A 20,662-nucleotide genomic window follows, 5' to 3' on the forward strand; every position below is an offset into this window, starting at 1 on the left:
GTGCTTTACATACACTTTCCCTCATCGTATATATTCATAATATCCTATATATTGCTTATAATGCCTTCTCATTGCTTACAATTATACTCACCAATTACTTAAGTAGTTTCTGTTTTAGAATCTTAACGATAACATACATACCTTTATTACATGCATATAAATAACAAATATTATAGCACACACTATTAGTATATGACGGTCGCCGTGAGACATTTTTAAATGTTGTAAGGGTACCACAATTTAGAAATCACTGGCATAATGCATATAAATAAATTTAGACTAGCTTAAAATCAGATGTTATAAACTCTTTTTTAATACCTTTGATCCTTCAACGCTGATTATTCTGTAAAAATTTCGTGTAGAATCGAAGAAAAATCCAACGTTGACTGCTTGCGAACTGGCTGGAACCCACGACCTTTTAGTCTTTGGATCAATGTGGAAGACATGGGCTTTTGTAGTAAATATGGGTAGCTCCCTATAAAAAGAAAAAAGTATAAATATAATTCACTCATTGGAGTCTCAAATCAATTAAATGGTCAAAAAATTTAAAAATTTTATAAAACTGATACGGTGTAAGATTGAAGTCAGACGCGTAAAATTGTGACAAAAAAAAGTATTTCTTAAAGAACAGTTTTTAAAATAAATAGCCTCGGAATTGGTGTTTTATCACACACAGTAAATAAGACCCAAAGCAATATTATTGTATTCCACAGTTAGGCATTGCACTTTAACAGAATACGCGCAATCTAGTAGTAAGGGGCAAAAGACTATCTTGTTAGTTATTTTGTAAATGCACTGTAAAAAATTCGGGATCAAATTACTGTAAAAAGAACAGGCAAACTGGGTGTAGAATCCGTAAAATCCATTTTTAGTGTAACATTTTATAACCTAATTTTTAGAGTAATATTTAAATTTACTGTTAATATTACTATTATGATTTTACAGTTAATATTACTATATAATATTAGATTTTTTTGTACCGTAAAATTTTAAGTTAAAAATGGATATAAAGGTAAAAATTACCGGTACCCTGAGTGCCAGTACATTTTACAGTAATTTGATTCGATATCTTTGCAGTGTGGTCGGTCCTTTTTAAGACAAAAGATTTAAAACTATGACTATTTTGAGGTGTTTATACAAAAAATAATTCGTAATAACCACTCTTCACATAGAGTTTTAAAATCCTTTTCAAAAAATATACACATTTCAATGAGGAAAAAACAAAAAAAACGACATCTAGCAAACTACTACTTAGAACGATTGCACTAAAAACCTCAAAACCATTTTGATTGTCGGAAGAGAGCAATTTAAAGTCAAATATTGGTCAAATAAATTAATATTCAAGTTTCATCAAATAGTATAACTTTTTTTCCACACTTACTATACTTATACTAATTTAAGACACCAAATAAGTATCTTTTTTTAAAAAAAAATTTCTAAAATTATGCATTAAATGAAGCTATTATGGAACAGCCTGTATAAAAACAGCTCTTTAAAAACTATCCGCATTTAAAAATTTAAAGTATACTCTAAGATTTCACAATTTCTTGATTAGTTCACCTGACATTAACGTTTTAGAGGCACTCAAAAGTAAATATATATAATAAATCGTTTAAAAAAACAAACATGAAATTACATTTCTTAAAATTGTAATGTCATACATCTTTATAAGTGTAGCATATGTTTGAATGAACCACTACCACTATTATTACACTATTGTTAGCTATTTGAATTATTAAAAGATACGAAATTTTAATTTTTATCCTAAAATGCCACCTTAACTTATAAGTGTGATACGTATTGCATAAGTAGTGATATGCATTTCATTTGCGATCGAAACTAATCAAAGCTAAGGACACGTAATGGTTATTCCTGATATAAATATTACCAACGTCTGAAACCATTTCAACCACTTATAAGTGAGAAATTGAGCAGCTAAAACATAGCGAAATAATGTGCATCTTTTACAAATAATTCAATAAGCTCAACTTAAATTCATTTAATATTTATAATACAAATTTATAGAAATACGCAATAATCATTCATGCAATGAATCCATATGAAAATAAAATAGTTTACTATTTTAAAACAGAGTTACGAATAATAAATTAGATTAGTTTTAATTTGCTACAGCGTTAAAATGGGAAGTTGCACGATGGGGCAAATTTTGAAGCATCAAAGAGCATTAAACCAAATTTCCAACTTATTCAATATGTTAAATGTTTAATCAATTTTAGACTGCAGTTTAAACTGCAGAACATGCGAAAGTCATTATGCAGAGTAAGCATTGAGTTCATTTGTATTAAATGGACAGGTGAATATGAAATTTATGTACAGTGAAATTTCAAGGAAGCGACCACTCTCTCTGTTCTAAGGTAAAATGGTCGTTAATGGAGGTTGGTCATTCTTAAGGGTTACCCTCATTGACTTCAAAATGTTATCGAAGGTACATGATTTTTCGCAAGCAATTTTAATTTTTCCCGGTTTCATTTTCTTGGTGCGGAAATGTCACTTCTGTTGGCGTCACGAAAACCGGATCGATAAACAAAATTTATCGTCGGTAAAAAAGACCTTAAATTATGTGCAAAAACAAATTTACCATTTATGAATAATAGAACTATTTTAAATAAATAAACAATTACGGTTTTTGTTCAAATTTGCATTTCATTTTACATCATAAGAATTAGTTAGTTTTAAAAAATGAAAAGAGGTTTGCTTGCTTGAGATGCTTACTTTTTTCTAAAATAACTTTTTTTCTAATTAATTAACTTTCAAATCTAAAAATAAATCATTGATAGCAGTCTGTCATTCATGAAGTTGTCATTCTCTTTCAGAAATCGTCAAAAAGATCTTTTTCAAATTATTTCGAATACATATCAATCTACTTATTTGTATTGTTAATATTCTTAGTTTTGATATTTTTTCGTGTTTCCTTATTTGACCTTCTACGCATTTCGTGCAGAGAATTAATTGCCCGGTAGCTGGGGGAGGTTTTGATGGTCTCTCCAAAAGATTTTCCTCAACACTAAGTCAATGGAAAAAATTCCGTGCCACCCAAAAGTGGCTACAAATAGAGGAGGTCACTACACAGAGGTGGTCTTTCCTGGAGGTGTCACTGTAGTTCATAACTCCTGTTGCTAAGTTATAAAGCACCAAGAGGTAAACACAAAATTCCTAACATATATAATAACCATGAAAGTTAAAATTAAATTAATTGATGCATTGATTCAGATAAGTTAATTTTAATCACTAGATCAAGATCAATAACAATAATAAAAATGACATTAACAAATTCTACGTATTTTCCGGGTAGTATATAAACACTCTAATCTTTTTTTTTTAAATAATTAATAAATATTAAATAATAAATGAATTTCTTAAATAATTACTCAAATTTGGTTTCTGTTCGGTTCTGATTAGAATTGTGCAGATAAATTTTAAATTTTATAACATTTTTTTTCAATTTTACATAACATACATTTACATTTACCAGTACATTTATGTGTCTTGAATGGCTGATTCGAATTAATTGATGCAGTGATTCAAATATATTAATTTTAAACATTAGATAAATAACAATAATAAAATGACATTATGTATGACAATGACATTATATATTCTCCAGGTAGTATGTAAACAGTAATAATTATTAGTGTTCAATATCAAAAATAAAAATGACATTATCAAATTTTATGTATTTTCCGAGTAGTATAAACACTAATATTGTTTTAATGTTTTTTAAATAATTAATAAAGTAATATTAAAAAATTAATTATTTTCAGATAATTAAATAACTACTCAAATTTGATTTGTGTTCATTCTATTCATTTAAAGTAATCAATAAATTAATATTAAATAATTAATAATTTAAGGAAATTTTATATTATTTAATTTTATTGTTTTAATTACATAGCATCATTAATTTCAATTCAAAGCATTTCTTAAAGAAAACATTAAGAATTTAATGTCATTTAAATATGTTTGGATAAAAAGCAGTTCTTTAATATGAATAACATAGAATCAAGTAAATCGAATCTTGATTCAATTCAAATCATCCGATTAACTTTCAAGAGGATTACTCGAATCACAGAATTAATTCAGTAATTGCACTTCAGATAAATAGATTAAAAAAAGTGTTAAACAAAACCTCCACCATAAAATAGTTTAGCATGAAAAAATACATACATTTACAGAAGTACGCAACATCGTAAACAATATTTCAACAGTTTGCTGATAAACTGAAATGCGAGATTCGAGAAATATATTTTATTGGCAATATTCAAGTTATAAGATGCAAACTTTACAAAAAAAAAAATTCAACTCTTGCAGTTATTTTATACGACAGCCAAGCATAAATCATCAAAAGCGACGTACCAAAAAAAAAAAAAAAAAAAAAAAAAAAGAGCTGTGGTGGTCCGAGGAAAATGCTGATTGATGCCCTGGATTCATGCTCTCATATTATTTGCTAGCAGTTAAAAAAAAAAATTTAAATCGATAAGAATATATAATTTGAACGATTCGAAAGATGACAGGAAAAAAATCAGCTTTCGAGTCGAAATTATAAGCTATTCTATGGATTAAAACAGTTTCAGATATTCGAGTAAATATATAATCCTGTCTTCATCTCTTGGCTCGGAGCTTTTTTAAAAATGCATTAAAGAGAGGTAGCCAAACACAAACAATAACAAAAAAACAAATAAATAATTTTTTTAAATAATAACACTAAAAAATATGAGGTTCCTCATCAGAATGTTTTAATAATTAGTAACATTTGCATACATAAAAGTTAGTAATTGTTAAAGATAGGAACTACCTTTGTACAGTACATAAATAAGGAAAGTATATATATAATTCTTTTTAATAAATTTTCTTTTTTGCATTTTTTTTCTTCATCTTAATGTAGAGATGTCTTTCGTGAAAAATGATCCATTCAAAACTTCGGAATCATTTTTCGAGAAAGTTCATAAAATTATTTTGATTAAAACTTGACAAATTTTATTTCAAAAGTTGTTAAAACAGTATGATAAAATTTATCTCATAAGACATAAATGTTTCGCATTTCCATATTTAAAGCATCATCAGTGTTCTGAAAGCATCATCAGTGTTCTCTTTTCACAGTTAACAAACAGTTTTTCATATATATTTTTCCTTACATGCTTATTAGCAAAAAAAAAAATTTTTTTTTAATGATTTTACATGATCTTTGAAGACAGTACCTGATCATCTGGTAGTTGATGGTGCAATAAAATTATAAATTTTGCAATTTGAAATTGAAATTTTTGTAATTTGAAATTTTTATAATTTGCAATTATAATTTTTTTTAAATGTTTAAATAAATGAAAAATTATTTCTATAAGATTTAAATTCTCTTAAGAAACAGTAAAATGATCAAAAAGCGTAAAGAAAGAGTGTAATATTTTAAAACTACAATTAATTTCTTAAATAAAACAAAAATTATTGCCAAATACTTTAAATTCTCTTTAAAAATAAAAGAAAAAAAACCCAAAGAAAATGATGAAATTCGAGCTCACAATGAAAACAATGAACTAAAACTTAATATACGAAGAAAATACTTATTTTAAATATTATTTCCCAAATAATGTCGCTGCAAACTTGAAATAAGTGAGAAAGAAAAATCAAATTATAATAATTCGGCGAGTACTACACATATCTATATCCGCATACTCCTAAAGAAATATTTTATCAACAAACAATTTTTTCCCTTCAAAGATTTGATTTTAGTAAGAGGAAACAAGATGAGAAAACAATTCACTAAATTTTATTAAGATAAGATTTTATGAAATTTCACTTCCACTCAAAAACAATAAATAATTTCGAAACAAAGTAAACATTTATTTTTTATTAGTATATAAAAAAAAGAAAGCAAAAGTATAAATTTAAGATATAGAAACGAACAATACAAATATAACACGCAGTAAAAAGCATTGTTTTTCGGATTAAAAAGAAAATAAAAAGGACCTAACTGAAGGAAGAAAAAAAAAGATTCAGGTCAGTGTTAAGTTTTAATTTAACAAGCTTTAACAAAGGAAAGTCCTTGTACAATGACAAGAAAATTTAATTAACAAAGTGTTATCTTAGCAAGACTTTTACGCATCAAATTTAATTGAAGAAGTTTGAAGAGGAGAGTCAAATTAACTCAAAGATGAAGGAGAGCCGGAATTTGAATAATGAATATTGCTGCGTAAGCTTATTACGAAATTACCGTGAGCTTTCGAAATCTTTATAAAATTGAATGATTCTGGATTAGAATTTCATTTTAATTACGTATTAAAAATAATTAGTAGTAGTTGAAGATTTAAGTTTTAAGCTACAAAATATCCTTTAGTTTGAAGATATTGTAGAACACTTACAACGCAGTAACTTTATATAAGCACATTTTTTTAATTAAAAATGAATAACATGGAATATAATACAATATTTTAGTTTCAGAAATCTTATATTTTATTAATTTGTCGCTGAACTAAATTACATTCAAGGAAATAAAACAAGACGGTTTATGCTAGAAAATCAAACTTATTGCTTGATTTTCTTGCATAGACCTGATCAAAAATACTTGTTTTCGTTTGTAATTTATTGTCGGTTCCAGTAACCTCTGAAAGTTTTAAACCTAAGTAGGAAAAATCACATGACCTCTAAAGTTACAAAATAATCCTCTCCGAATTTCTTGAGAAATTTAAAAAAATTTCAAAAACTGAAAGTGTCTCTTCCCTTATTGTAGGGTTGTGTATATATCCAAGGTTCGTAAGAACCATTGAAAAAATATTAATAAAAAAACATTTTGCTGCAGAAAAAAAAAATAATGGAATACAAAATAAGATGTCTCAAGTGGTCAAAAAAGTATACAATCCCACTAACTAAATCACGTAGCTTCAGTATTTAAATATTCCGAGAAACACAAAGCATCTGTTTATTTATTTGCTTTGTTAAGAGCTTTTCCAATCTATAAAACAGCTTTCGAATTTAAAGTAGAATTTCAAATGAGGTCAATTTAAATAATACTTTTCTACATCTTCACTTAAAGTAAAATTCTTCACAAAATAAGACTTCGAAAGTAATAGCTTAAAATTTCAAATAAATAAAAAATAATTAAAAAATAAAAACTTAAGACGTCCGTTTGAAAATACGTCACGTCAGCTATTAGTATTATTTTATTTCTCTTTTTATCTTAATTTAAAAACGATTTTTCTGTTTATTTAAACTTTCCCCGATCTGTCTTTGAAATAGAATATAAACTACATAAATTCTAAATGGTGTGTATGAACAACCCTTTGTGGTGGGGGAGGGTAGGGGAGTTTAAGGGGCCACAATTTCATGATAGTAACATCAGTGTCAATTATGTAAAATTGAAGGATTTTGAGGATGCTTGCCGTTTTAAGAATAAATAAATAAAAGAATAAAATATCACTCAAAATAAAACGTTGCTTCAAAATAAAGCATCGCTTACGGCCAATTTTAAATTTTATGATGAAAACTATGAACACGAGAAAAACCTATTGAAAGTACAAAATGAAACATTTACCCATTATTCAATTTTTTTTTTAATTAAACATTTACAAAATTGAAATATTCGAAACATTTTTAAAAGGGATGAGATTAAATGGAATAATGGTAGAGATTTAAGAGACCCTGGCCCCAACGTTCATCTATCTTTATACTATACATATATTGTTTTACCATTCACATTTCAAAATAAATAAATAATTGGAACTATGAATTTGATGAAAGCTATGAACACGAGAAAAACCTATTGAAAGTACAAAATGAAACATTTACCCACTATTCAATTTTTTTTTTAAATTAAACATTTACAAAATTGAAATATTCGAAACATTTTTAAAAGGGAAATGAGATTAAATGGAATAATGGTAGAGATTTAAGAGACCCTGGCCCCACCGTTCATCTATCTATCTTTATACTATACATATATTGTTTTACCATTCACATTTCAAAATAAATAAATAATTTGAATTATGAATTTGATGAAAGCTATGAACACGAGAAAAACCTATTGAAAGTACAAAATGAAACATTTACCCATTATTCAATTTTTTTAAAGTTAAACATTTACAAAATTGAAATATTCGAAACATTTTTAAAAGGGAAATGAGATTAAATGGAATAGTAGTAGATATTTAAGAGACCCTGGCCCCAACTTTCATCTATCTCTATACTATACATATATTGTTTTTTACCATTCACATTTCAAAATAAATAAATAATTTAAAAACGAAAAACATTAAAACAAATACAATTTGAAAACACAATGAAAATAGAATAACTAAAAATCCTTTATAAAGAGGAAAACTCCTTATTAATTACTCAATTAATGTGTAAGACATAAAAATTAAAACTCAAGAAATTCTCGAACATTTTAACTAAAAAAATTATTACTTTAAACAAGACCCATTATTTTAAAGGATTAAAATAAAATTACTTATTAAAAATTCCAAACGGTTATGCTTCCTTAAACTGTGCGGGTGAGCTTAAATTTTTTAAATACATTTAAAAATATTTCAGGCATTTCGATTAACATAATAAAAATTCTTTTGTAAGCGAAATAATTAGGGATAGTAATATTTATAAACCAGAAATATTGTTTAAATAATGAAATGGTTACTCTTCTCTGCATACATAAAAAATATATATCTGACATCATTTCAGTTAATTTTTAAGTAAACCGACCTCCTAAATCGGAATATGACTCCTATATCTCCCCATCCTCAATGTTTTCTACAGAACCCCTACCCCATGCTGATCACTTTTCGATAATTAAATCGCTATGGATTTGATTTGAACGAAGGAAAAATGATCCTTTTTACCGCTTAACTTTTAATGAGGGGGCGAGTGACGTAAAAAACTCACTAGCATATTCATAGCACCCAATTTGTAACAAGCAGGGAAATTTCAGAAAGATTTGTACCCTTCAATTTAAAAATAATATTACAAATTATCGTTTTTTTTCTGGGTTTTTTATTTGCGATTTTTAAAATTACTTTCTACATATTTCTGATTGCACCCCTCCTTTCTCCCCAAACACCGTGAACCAGGGTGCGTAGCCAAATTATTCAACAAAAAATAAGCACCTTTTAAGCACTCAAAAAATATTGTTAAGCACTTTAAAAAATATCATAATTAGGCAGGGTTGGAAAGTTTTTGACAATCGACGGTTTTGTCTTGTTTTAACCGTCATGTCAAAAAAAAAACCTTTTGGCATTGTTTTTGACAATTGTCAAAAGTCATGAAATTTTGAATATGTAAAACGAATGGCGTTTTCATACGCTACGGGCAGACTATACGCCGAAATAGATTGGGGTTGAATTAATTATGAAAACGTTGAATAGAACAATCTGAACTGTGTCTTATTGCATAATTCGAAGCGAAAATCAACTGTTGAAAAAGGCAAAATGAAGCACTTTTTAAAAACACCCAATGAAAAAAGCACCTTTAAGGGCTTTTAAAAAACGAAAATCGAAAATAAGCACCTTTAAGCACTTTTTAAAAGCGCTGCGCACCCAGTGCACTAACAAACATATTATGATGCACTGATTAAAACTTTAATCTAAAATTTTGGACAACGTGCTAAAAATATTTTTACCATTTTTTATACGACCTATGTTTGATTTAATTTTACAATCAACAGCTACGCCAATAACATTCAAACGCCATATATTGCATACTATTGACTAAAAATTAAAGAAAAAAAAACGAATATATTCAAATTAATGAGCGGAAGAATATATCAATTTATTTAATCAATACATGCTGGAATCGTCAGCTGCTAATTTTTATTTTTGCGAACCATACGCATTCGTGAGCTTTAAGAAAAAGATACATAATTTTTTTTACTAATAAACAAACTTATAACAAATAAAACACGCTATTTAACTTCACTGATTATAAATTCATACGTCAAGATACAAGTAACTACACTAAACAAAATCAACGACAAATTTACAAAAAATTATTTAAAAAAATGAAATTTTGCTTCTTATCATTACTAATCAGAATTAATGTTTGGGATGTCATTAAACATTAGAAAAAGAAAGTAGCATCACTTAAAGAAAAAGATTTAAGATAAAATAGCAAGTTCCTTTTCATAGATCCACCCTTGGCGAATGTCCAAAGTCATTCTTTTTCATTTGAAACCTCTTGTTCTAGTGAACTTGATGCTTCGTATACCTGCATCGTCAAGAAAGCATGTTAGAATAACTAAATACCTGTCACTGTTTGATTTTTGTAACAAATCAGAAAAGAAAAAAAAGAACTTTTTTTACTGTTATAGCAGCTGTTCGTTTTGAACAGTAGCCAATTTTTTGGCTACCTTTAATGGGAATTGTAAACACATTTTCAAAAGTCTGTCTAACCTAAATACTGCAAGCGTGCAAATATTTAACTATTTTGATTGACTTTTTTTTTGTACTGAGGTAATATAAAGTCTTTAAAGCATTTTCTTTTTTACTCAGAGACTACATAGTGCTCAAAGTCAATAACAAAAAAAAATAATTCCATTGCTTATACTAATTTGTGATTAAAAAAATAACATAAAATAAGGTTTATTTTTATTGCACAAAAAAAGGAAGAAAAATTTCGCCAGCGAGAAATTGGAAAAAAAAATAGGCGCAAAAGCTCAGTAACGGAATTAATCATTTCCCGCAATAAGCTTTGTCTTCCTCCTTAATCGAAGATTTTTTAATGAGTTTTAGTGACTGGTCATATTTTCTTTATCTTAATTATTGTGTAAAGTTCACTCCTTTTACATCAAATCTGCAGATAAAACTATAGGCTTTAAACAAGGATCCTCTTAGATATTTATTGTGCGTACTAAAGATTCTCAACAGCCAAGCAATTGAACTGACATTAAAATTAAATCTGTTGCAATTAAACTTCATGCAACAATTAGTTTTCATTAATAATGTAATGATTACAAATTATGTTACTTATTAATTATAAGAATAATCAGGACTCGAAATTAGCAATGGTCCTTTGATCTGCGACTACCATAAAATAATTATCAACAAGATTTTGAAAATGATCTAAAGGTTGATTGTCAATGAGTAATTAACGGGCCGGTAGCATTTTTGGGGACTATCATCAACAATGAAATTTTCGCCTTAGCTTTATGGCAGGACAAAAAAAAAATTACGATATAGTACAAATAACATGCAAAATGTCCCGCAATATGAAGAAAAGAAATGCTATTAAAATAACTGGTTAACTGGACTTGGATCAACAAATTTTTATTATGTTTCATTATATTCTTAATTCCTAATTTTAAATGGTAAAGAAAAAAACATTAAATTCATTGTAGTAGTAATTACATTCTTGATTATGAAAAATATATATTTTTTATAAATTTAAAAATAGATAGCTCTTAATAAAAAATTAAAGTTGACGAATTAAAAAAAACTCAAATTATAAGAAAATAGCATATTTTTAAAATCTTTTGAGGCCCACTTTTTTATTTGGTACACTAACATTTATTATTTAAATTCTCAAACATCAAACAAAATGAATAAAAAATACATTTAATAGAGATCTTTTTATCGAACTTACCCAATTTTCGCAAGTTTATAAAAAATAATAAATTTTTTAACTAAGTGAAATTATGAAAATGTAGTCAGTTATGGATAAGGAAAACTTTTTTTCCACATACTAATTATAAATTGAAATTAGTTTTTTCTATAAAGAAAACTTTAATTGGAAGATCAAAAAATTGCATTTATCTTATTAAAACTTAAAACATTTTATTATACATTTTGGAGAAAAAAAATTCTGTAAATTTACCATACTGTATGGTAATAACATTTCTAGCAAAAAATAATAATAATTTTGGTAAATAAAACCAAAATATACGGTATTTAAACCACTCGTTTGGTATTTTTTTCCGTTCATATGATAATGGTTTACCGGAAATTCCGGTTTTCAAAATTATAGTTCTTCATTTAGTAAAATAATATGAAGCTAAAAAATAAATTTAACTGAATAAATGGTTTTTACGTCATTCTAAAATGTCTTGATTTTATGTCATGATAAAATTACAAAGTTTTACCACATTTCCCAATTTTTTTCATGTAATTATAAAAATATATTTTTGTTAATTTTACCAGAACCATTACCAAAGCCCTTCTGTAAAAATTACTGAGCTTGGTGTTCCAATAGAGCCAGAAATACGGTAAATTTTACTATATTCTCGTGGTTTTTAACATACTTTTTTCTCAGTGTGCCTTTAGGCTTCTAGAAAACTCCACAAGACTCATAGATTTGTTTTCAAGAATTGAAAATGTTTGACACGAAAGCCAGATAATGGTTGTTAATAATATCACTATGATTGTTATAACATCTCTAACATAACTTTTATATATTAGAAAAATTTCTAAAAAAATACAAAAATCAGAAACATTTTCGATTAAACTCAGTAAAATTGTTAAAATGCAGTCTAGTTGGCAGATATGAAAATAGAAAATTTCATTCGACAAACAAAATATTAAAAACAAATACTACAAATAAAAGTTAAAATTAGTTTTCTCTATAAAAGGGAATTTCATTAGATAAAATGTTAAAACTAATTTCATTCATCTTATAAAAACTAGAAACAATGTTAGTGCGGCACTAAGCTTCTTGAAAATTCCATAAGACAAAAGCTCATTTTCAAGAATTGAAAAAGCTTAACACAAAAGCCTGATAATGGTTGTTTTAAAATACAGCACGAACAAATCAAACGGAGATTTAAATGAATTCTTTTGCGTTTAAGGAGAAAATTTATAAACAAAAAGGAAAAAATAATAAATAATTCATCGAGTTTTAATTGTCTTGGCAAACACGGGTGGATGGCTGAGATGCGTGAAAAATATGTCTGAAAAAAGAAAAAGAATCAGCATTTACATTCCTTAGAATTTGCGCCACCTGTTTCAAAAACACATTTCTCATGTTCTGCATTGCGATACAATTTTATTTTGAACTATAAAAAGGAAAATAGAGAGATAAGAATTTAATGTTAATGTTAAAAGACTTAGGAACATATATTTAAGTTCCCATAACAGCAACAATTTTAATTTTAATTTTAGAGAAACAATTTTAAATCAAGTACATAATTTTAAACTATAAAAATTAAAATTAGATCTGAATAGACTTTTCCAACAACGTACCATTCATTAAAATGTTTGTTTATACAAGGGGTCTACTAAAGTGTATATTTTCAAAGCGCCAGTACCAATTTTGTACACTGCCAGAAAAATGGCTAAATAACAATTTATTGAATGGTTATTTCACCATATTTAATCAAAACAGTCAAATAACCATATATAAAATGGTAATCAAACTGTTAAGTTTGAGAAAAACTGTTTGTTAACTGCTTTCACCTCATACGGTTAAGCAATCAAAATTTTATCGCACCAACAAGAACCATCTACTGAAGCTACTTAGCTCTTTGCAACTGCGTACATATCATAGCCGAGCGGGCTTATCTGTCAAACTCATGACCGGCAGAGCTGGAGTTCGAGTCCTAGTGTTGACAACAGAATGTCTTCTCCACTCCTTTCAACGCATGAAGAATTTCCAGTGTCCGGCACTCTCCAATGCCCATTGCCTTACGAAAAGCCGAGCTCCTATGTCTAGTTAAATAATTAATTTTTTTATGATTTTGAAAATGCTAGTTATAAATGGGTAACAAATCGTATAGTTTTGTATTCATGGTTTTATAACCATACTTTTTGTAAATGGTTTCAAAACCATAAAGTAAAAAAATATTCCTTACCGTAAACTTTACAGTTAATCGGATGGACAGACAGCTGCCAGTTATTTTACCATAATTTTAGAATGAAAATTTTAACAGTGTAGCAGATAGAATTGCAGTATTTAGAACTAAGTACCTGCTGCATAATTTGTAGAATTTCCACTTTTCATTTTTAAATAAAAATTAAGAATCACAGATATCGAAAGACTGAACCCATTGTAAGACATGAAATCATAGAAGTTAATAATAGGGCATATTTTTAGAATGTACAGTGCGCCACTCTAAGTAAATTTGTTTCAATAAATGGATCTTCACAAGTTAAAGGACTCAATCTTAATGATTTGAGAGGGTGACCTAAAATATTCTAAATAATTAGTACAGACAATATTTTAAGCTACGAAATCAGACACAAAAACGTACTTTTTCTAAATTAACATACCTTATCTAGATTGATTTAGATTTCTCGCAATCTGGAAAATATGGTCCCAATAGCGAATTAAAGAAGATTTCATAAAAAAAATAAAGTTCAGTAAATATTTATGATTTTTTTATTATTTTATTTAATAATAGTTGAAAATGTTTGAATTCTAAAGCATACAATTTTTTACATAATTTTAAAGAATGTAATTTTACATGGCAAAATACAAAATCTGTGCTAAATCAAATTTTAAAAATACGATTACGTGAGAAATGAAAATACGTAACAGTACCAGGTTTTTTTCCCCTTTTCCTGAAATGAGGTAACTTTTAAAGTTTATTTAATTTTAGTGAACACAATATATAACGAACGAACAAGCCCAATATAACAAACAAACAGTTAAGTTCATTCGAAAAGAAATTTTGTTAAATACATTAAAAAATTTATTACACCAAAAATGAATATTTGAATGTTGGCAGCAGTAACTTTAGCACAATATTTTTTTCTTTTAAAACGGATTAGATCACTTAGTCGTGATGTTTCTCACAATATTGGCAGTAAAACTGAGACAATATTGTACCCCTTGCTAAATGTATTTTTAAAGTTTTAACACTCAATGAATATTTGAATCTAGATAGCAGTAGAGTTTACAAAATAGTTTACTTTTAAAACGGATATGATCACAATATGGATTTATTTTTTTTATCGATAAGTTTTGTGCTTACAATTTTTCTCATTCAGGATTGTTTTTTACTGACACTGAGAAAAAGAACTGTCAAAACTACCAGAATATGGTAAAATTTACTGTGCTTCTGGTTCAATGAGAACACCAAAAAGCTCGGAAATTTTAACCGGAGCGCATTGGAAATGATTTTGGTAAAATTAATAATAAAATATGGTTTTATAATAAGTGTTAAAAATTGATAATTTTATTATAATACCTTAGAGCATGGCATAAAAACCATTTAAGAGGCTACATTTACTTTTTAGTTTTGTATTTTTCTCTAAATGTAGGATAATAAGAATTATAATTTTCAAAACAGGATTTTTTTACCATGTGAACAGAAATATGAGCAAATGAATGGTTTAAATACTATGTATTATGGTTTTATTAAAAAAAAATTTTAAGCAGAAATGTTATTTCTATACAGTACGATAATCTTACCTGAATTTTTTTCCCTCCCTTAATGACACTATCGACGGCACAAACTAAACTAAATTCGTGTCACTTGCTAAATACATTCAAAAAAATTTATTACTCTCTATGAATATTTAAATCTTGGTAGGAGTAGCATTTTGTCGGTTCTGGACACACTTCAAAATACATGTTTCAAAAAATGGACACATTTCAAAATATGTGTTTAAGATAATAAACACAGCAAAAAAGAAAAAAGCACCATTACAATGTTAAACCCAAATTAAACAACTAAGCGACAAATTTAGTATTTATTTTTTTAAAACACTAAGCATAATCATTACGAGGTAAAGTTCCGAAATTCAGGGTCGGGTATATTAGAGATTTAACTTTAGAAGCATGTCCTTGAATTCAGTACACTAAACGATAAATAGATTTTAAAAAATCTAAATTCGTACAACGTCGATTTAATACCTTTATTATAAATTTATAGGACCCGTGACAGCCTGGTAAAAACATTTGTTGACTTTTAGTAGCTCTTCAAAAAAGAGTAATTTAAAAAAAATTTTTACTAAGTGATTTACGCAAATGGACAATCACATCACGAATTTATTTGGATTCATTAGTTTATTCTTTTAAAAAAGAATAATTTTCATATGAGATTTTGAACAACAGTATCAAATACCAAGTCCATTTTTTCAAACTCACATTTCGAGCGGTGTCTGCATTTTGAGCTGTGTCCTGGATTAAAAGCTCTAAGACGATTGGCAAAACAGATTATAAATACACCGAAAAAAAATTCTTTCCTTCACCAAAATTAACTGGATTTGTAATCGTATTACATTGTAATTGTAATCTCTAATGCACAGAAGCTAATCAAAAAGTTTCAGGCAGATTTTTTTTTCATTTTCTCTGAACATTAAAAATATTCGCTATCCTTCAGAAAAGAATTGAAGCATTTCATTAACACGCATAAATATCTTGAATTTAAATTTAAAAAATTTCACGAAAACATGATAATTTCATATACAACGAAATAGTTTTACTTGTTATCCAATAATGGGGTAAACCAACCAGTGAAGGAACATTTCATATACATTGATTAAAAATAAGAATTTGAAAGTTTTTCTTTAGATTGATTGGTAACAATAGCTTACTGCCAAACAATAGGAAGTCATCTAGCAATGTTTTGGATTACCTGGTCAAATAGACTTCTCTGGAAAAATTTTTAAATTTGTTATTATCTCTGCAACACCTTGTTTCTCTGAAAAAATTATAAGGTGAGTGTTTGTATTTATATGTTTGAAGTGGAATTAATTGCATAGGGTAAACTAACCAGTGAAGGAACACTTAAGCTTCGCTTGCCTTTTAAAAAATCATATTAATTTCAAAATTCGTAATTTCAGTTAAATGACAGTGTCAACATATTTGTTACTAATTGCAAACTGTGCAAAAAAAATTTCGAGAACTTACATAATATTGTTTTAAAGTTTTGGAGGTTCAAATAACAAGTAGTAAGAAGACCCAGTGAAGGAACACTTAATTTTGGTTATTTTTTAATGCTCTTTATGAATTTTTTAGCCATACAAATACAGTCGGACATCTATTTAACGAACTTCCATTCTACGAATTTCCCTATTTTACGAATTTTTTCGAGGAACCATGAGCATTTTGGAATTTTTTTGTAAAATAACTTCCATATAGCGAAGCGAATTTTCTATTTAACGAACTTTTCATTGAGATCCACTTTCCCTATTTTCCAAAATATTTCTTAACATTTTAAACTTGTTAAAGCAATTTATGGGGGAAATGACCTTGAATTAATTTTCGAAGCCACTGCTTTATGAAATGTATTACTGTTTTGTCTAAAAATTATCTTAGAGAAAGCAGTCAATTCCCTTTCCCTTTTTGTTTGCACTTCAAACGAAAAACTCACTTCAAATTAACGGATTTCATCCGTAGCAATTTAACTTAACGCAAGTGGTAATGTATGTTTAAAATTACTTTTATAATAAATGCAACTATATTTTTATACATAAATTTAGACTTTTTTTAGTTGAAAATGTATATAGCATGATCGTGTAACACTGGATAATGTTTTGCTCTATTCTTGCTTTCCATGCAGATTTCTTTTATGGTTAAGATTTATATGATAAATAGTAGATACTAGTTTACAAGATAAAAGTGTATCAATTGCTATTTTAATTATGTCTAGTGTTTAAGAATTTAAAACCTGTTTTGTGTTGTTTAAGTATTTTAAGAGGTGATTTTCTATTTAACGAATTTTCCATATAACGAGCTTATTATTGGTATTAAGTGATTTTGTTAAATAGAGGTCCGACTAAAAACAAGACTATTTGTGAAATTATAAGATACAAGTATTTGTAAAATGCTAACTTTTTTCTGTAATCATGAACTAGAAATTAAACTGATGTTAAATACAAAAAAAAATAAAAAATAAATCATTCTTTCTTATAATTTGACAGTCAAATCTAAATCATTGTGTCATCCGATGCTGTTTATTATAATTATTATTTTATCACCTTTTTGTTTACTCTTTTTCCTCTTATTTCTTGAAGCTTTTTTTCTTTTTTAAGTATTTTTTCTTTCTTTTTCTTTTCCATGTTCTCTTGTTTTAATGTTTTTTAGATCTTTCAGCCTCTTGAAATTTTTGCCATTTCTCTGAAGTTAGTGCAAAAGGTAATTTATTCGCTTTTCTTCTTATTTGACCTTTCTTTTTATCATCAATATTTGGCCAATGTAAATGGCTCTTCCAAACTTCTTCTGATTTTTCAGCAACATTTCTAGAATGCCTTTCTCGAAAATAGACGGGGGAAAGGTGTCTTGAAGTTTAAGGCAAATCCATCTCTTGTTGACTTATATCTAGAGGATCTTTAGAAGTACTGATTTTACTTACAGAATCATTTCTTTTTTCAACTAAGAGAATCAGCATGAGGACTCGTTTCAAATTCGATATCTAATATGCATTCATTATCAATACTAGCTTCAGTTCCTAAGTTTGACTTAACCAAGTGGTCTTCTTTTAATACGTACTTCTTCCATATTGAAAAAAGTACAGGCTCTTGGACATTTTCGATATTAGACTCTTCCGTCAATGCTGTGTTAAAAATTAGCAACATATCTTGAGGGATTTCCCTCTCAAGCCTCTGAAGAAATTGAGTATCGTTTCTGTTTAACTTTGTTTTTTGTTGAGGAACTTACTTCTAAATTCTAACATTGTAAAGTAGTTTCTATAAATTATATAATCACGTTGCTATCCTATAATGATAGCTTGGTGCAAAAGCCAGCGAAAAAATGTTCAATTAAAATTTTTATGATTATATTTAATTAGTTTTCGATTTGTAAACATAGTTTATTAAGTTGCCTAACATTTGATGTAACTACACACCCCGTTAATAAATATAAATTATAATTTTTTTATAAATTAAGCTATTAAATTAACATTTTGAACTGAAATTATTTCAGGAATTATTCATACAATTTTTAATAAAATTTCGGTTTTCTTCTATATAGCAGAATTACTTATCCTAGAGTCATGTAAAATCATATATCACACATTACTGTTCATGCACTGGAAGTATTCGCAGTGTAGGAATGTGCCTGTTTCTTCACTGGTTAGAAGCTGGTTTTTGTCTTTTAAACAGAATTTTGATGCATAATATGACTAAAAGTACAAGAAAATTACGAAATTTCTTTTATTTTCATTAATTGAGAAATGGACCCAGTAAAGAAACACTTGTTCCTTCACTGGTTTTCATCGTTTGGTGATCCAGTGAAGGAACATGCCTGTTCCTTCACTGGTTGGAAGTTGTTTTTTGTCTTTTAAACAGAATTTTGATGTATAATATGACTAAAAGTACAAGAAAATTAAAAAATTTCTTTTATTTTCATTAACTGGGAGAAAAACCCAGTAAAGGAACACTTGTTCCTTCACTGGTTTTTCATCGTTTGGTGATCCAGTGAATAAACACCCCCTTATCTCAGTACTTGATTATGCTATGGTGCTTTAAAAAAAATAAAACGTAACTTCAATAACTATATTTTGAATTCTCTTTTTCACAGTGAGAAAAATAAGACTACTACATGCAATTAATTCCACTTCAAACACATAAGTACAAACACTCACCTTATAATTTTTTCAACGAACAAGGTGTTGCAAAGATAATAACAAATTCAAAATTTTTTTCAGAGAAATCTATTTGACCAGGTAATCCAAAATATTGCTAGATGACTTCCTATTGTTTGGCAGTAAGCTATTGTTACCAATCAATCTAACGAAAAACTTTCAAATTCTTATTTTTAATCAATATATATGAAATGTTCCTTCACTGGTTGGTTTACCCTATAATAGTTTTATTTTTCTCACTGTGAAAAAGAGAATTCAAAATATAGTTATTGAAGTTCCGTTTTATTTTTAAGCATCATAGCATAATAAAGTACTGAGATAAGGGGGTGTTTATTCACTGGATCACCAAACGATGAAAAACCAGTGAAGGAACAAGTGTTCCTTTACTATTTTTTTTTTCTAAGTTAATGAAAATAAAAGATAAACTTTAATTTTCTTGTACCTTTAGTGATGTTCCGCATCAAAAGTATGCTAAAAATACGAAAAACAACTTCTAACCAGTGAGGGAACAGGCATGTTCCTTTACTAGGCATAGATTTCCCAGTGAATGAACAGTATGTGTTAATATGTTGACACTTTAATTTTTAATTCATGATTACAAAAAAAAGTTAACATTTTCCAAGTATTTATATGTTATAATTTCAAGAATAGGCTTGTTTTTAAATATTTGTATGGCTTATAAATTTATAAAGAGCATTAAAAAATAACCCAAATTAAGTGTTCCTTCACTGGTAAGAGCTGTTCCTTCACTTGGTCTTCTTACTACTTGTTATTTGAACCTCCAAAACTTTAATACAATATTATGTAAGTTGTTACAATTTTTTTACATAATTTGCAATTAGTAACAAATATGTTGACACTGTCATTTAACTAAAATTACGAATTTTGAAATTAATATGATTTTTTAAAAGGCAAGCGAAGCTTAAGTGTTCCTTCACTGGTTAGTTTACCCTACTTGGATTAATTTTCTTGTATTGTGTTTCTAAGAGAAAAAAACATTAATTAAGAGAAATGTTTCTAAGTTATAAATGAGATATTTTGTGCTGGGTAGTCAATGCTAAACAATAACGCTGTTAAAATTTCTCATTTTTATTGATTTTTCGAAAATTATTATCATTTAAGATACTTCATACAATTATAAGGAAAAGATCATGAAATTTGTCTCTCGCTATTTAAATTAAACTATTATTCAACTAATCTAATACCATA

General features: G+C 27.3%; 1 protein-coding gene across 1 annotated transcript in view; it reads right to left on the reverse strand.

The window, feature by feature from the left end:
- LOC107452620 (uncharacterized) overlaps window positions 1–20,662 on the reverse strand; it is a 256,452-nt gene that overhangs the window by 215,110 nt on the left and 20,680 nt on the right. Inside the window, exon 2 of the mRNA XM_016069155.3 lies at window positions 319–475. Coding sequence (XP_015924641.1) covers window positions 319–475 — 157 coding nt within the window. The remainder of the gene's footprint in view (window positions 1–318; window positions 476–20,662) is intronic.

The sequence above is a fragment of the Parasteatoda tepidariorum genome, chromosome 11 (genome assembly GCF_982258835.1).
Source record: "Parasteatoda tepidariorum strain Cologne lab strain chromosome 11, Ptep-v5.0, whole genome shotgun sequence".
NCBI classification, from domain to species: Eukaryota; Metazoa; Arthropoda; class Arachnida; order Araneae; family Theridiidae; genus Parasteatoda; species Parasteatoda tepidariorum.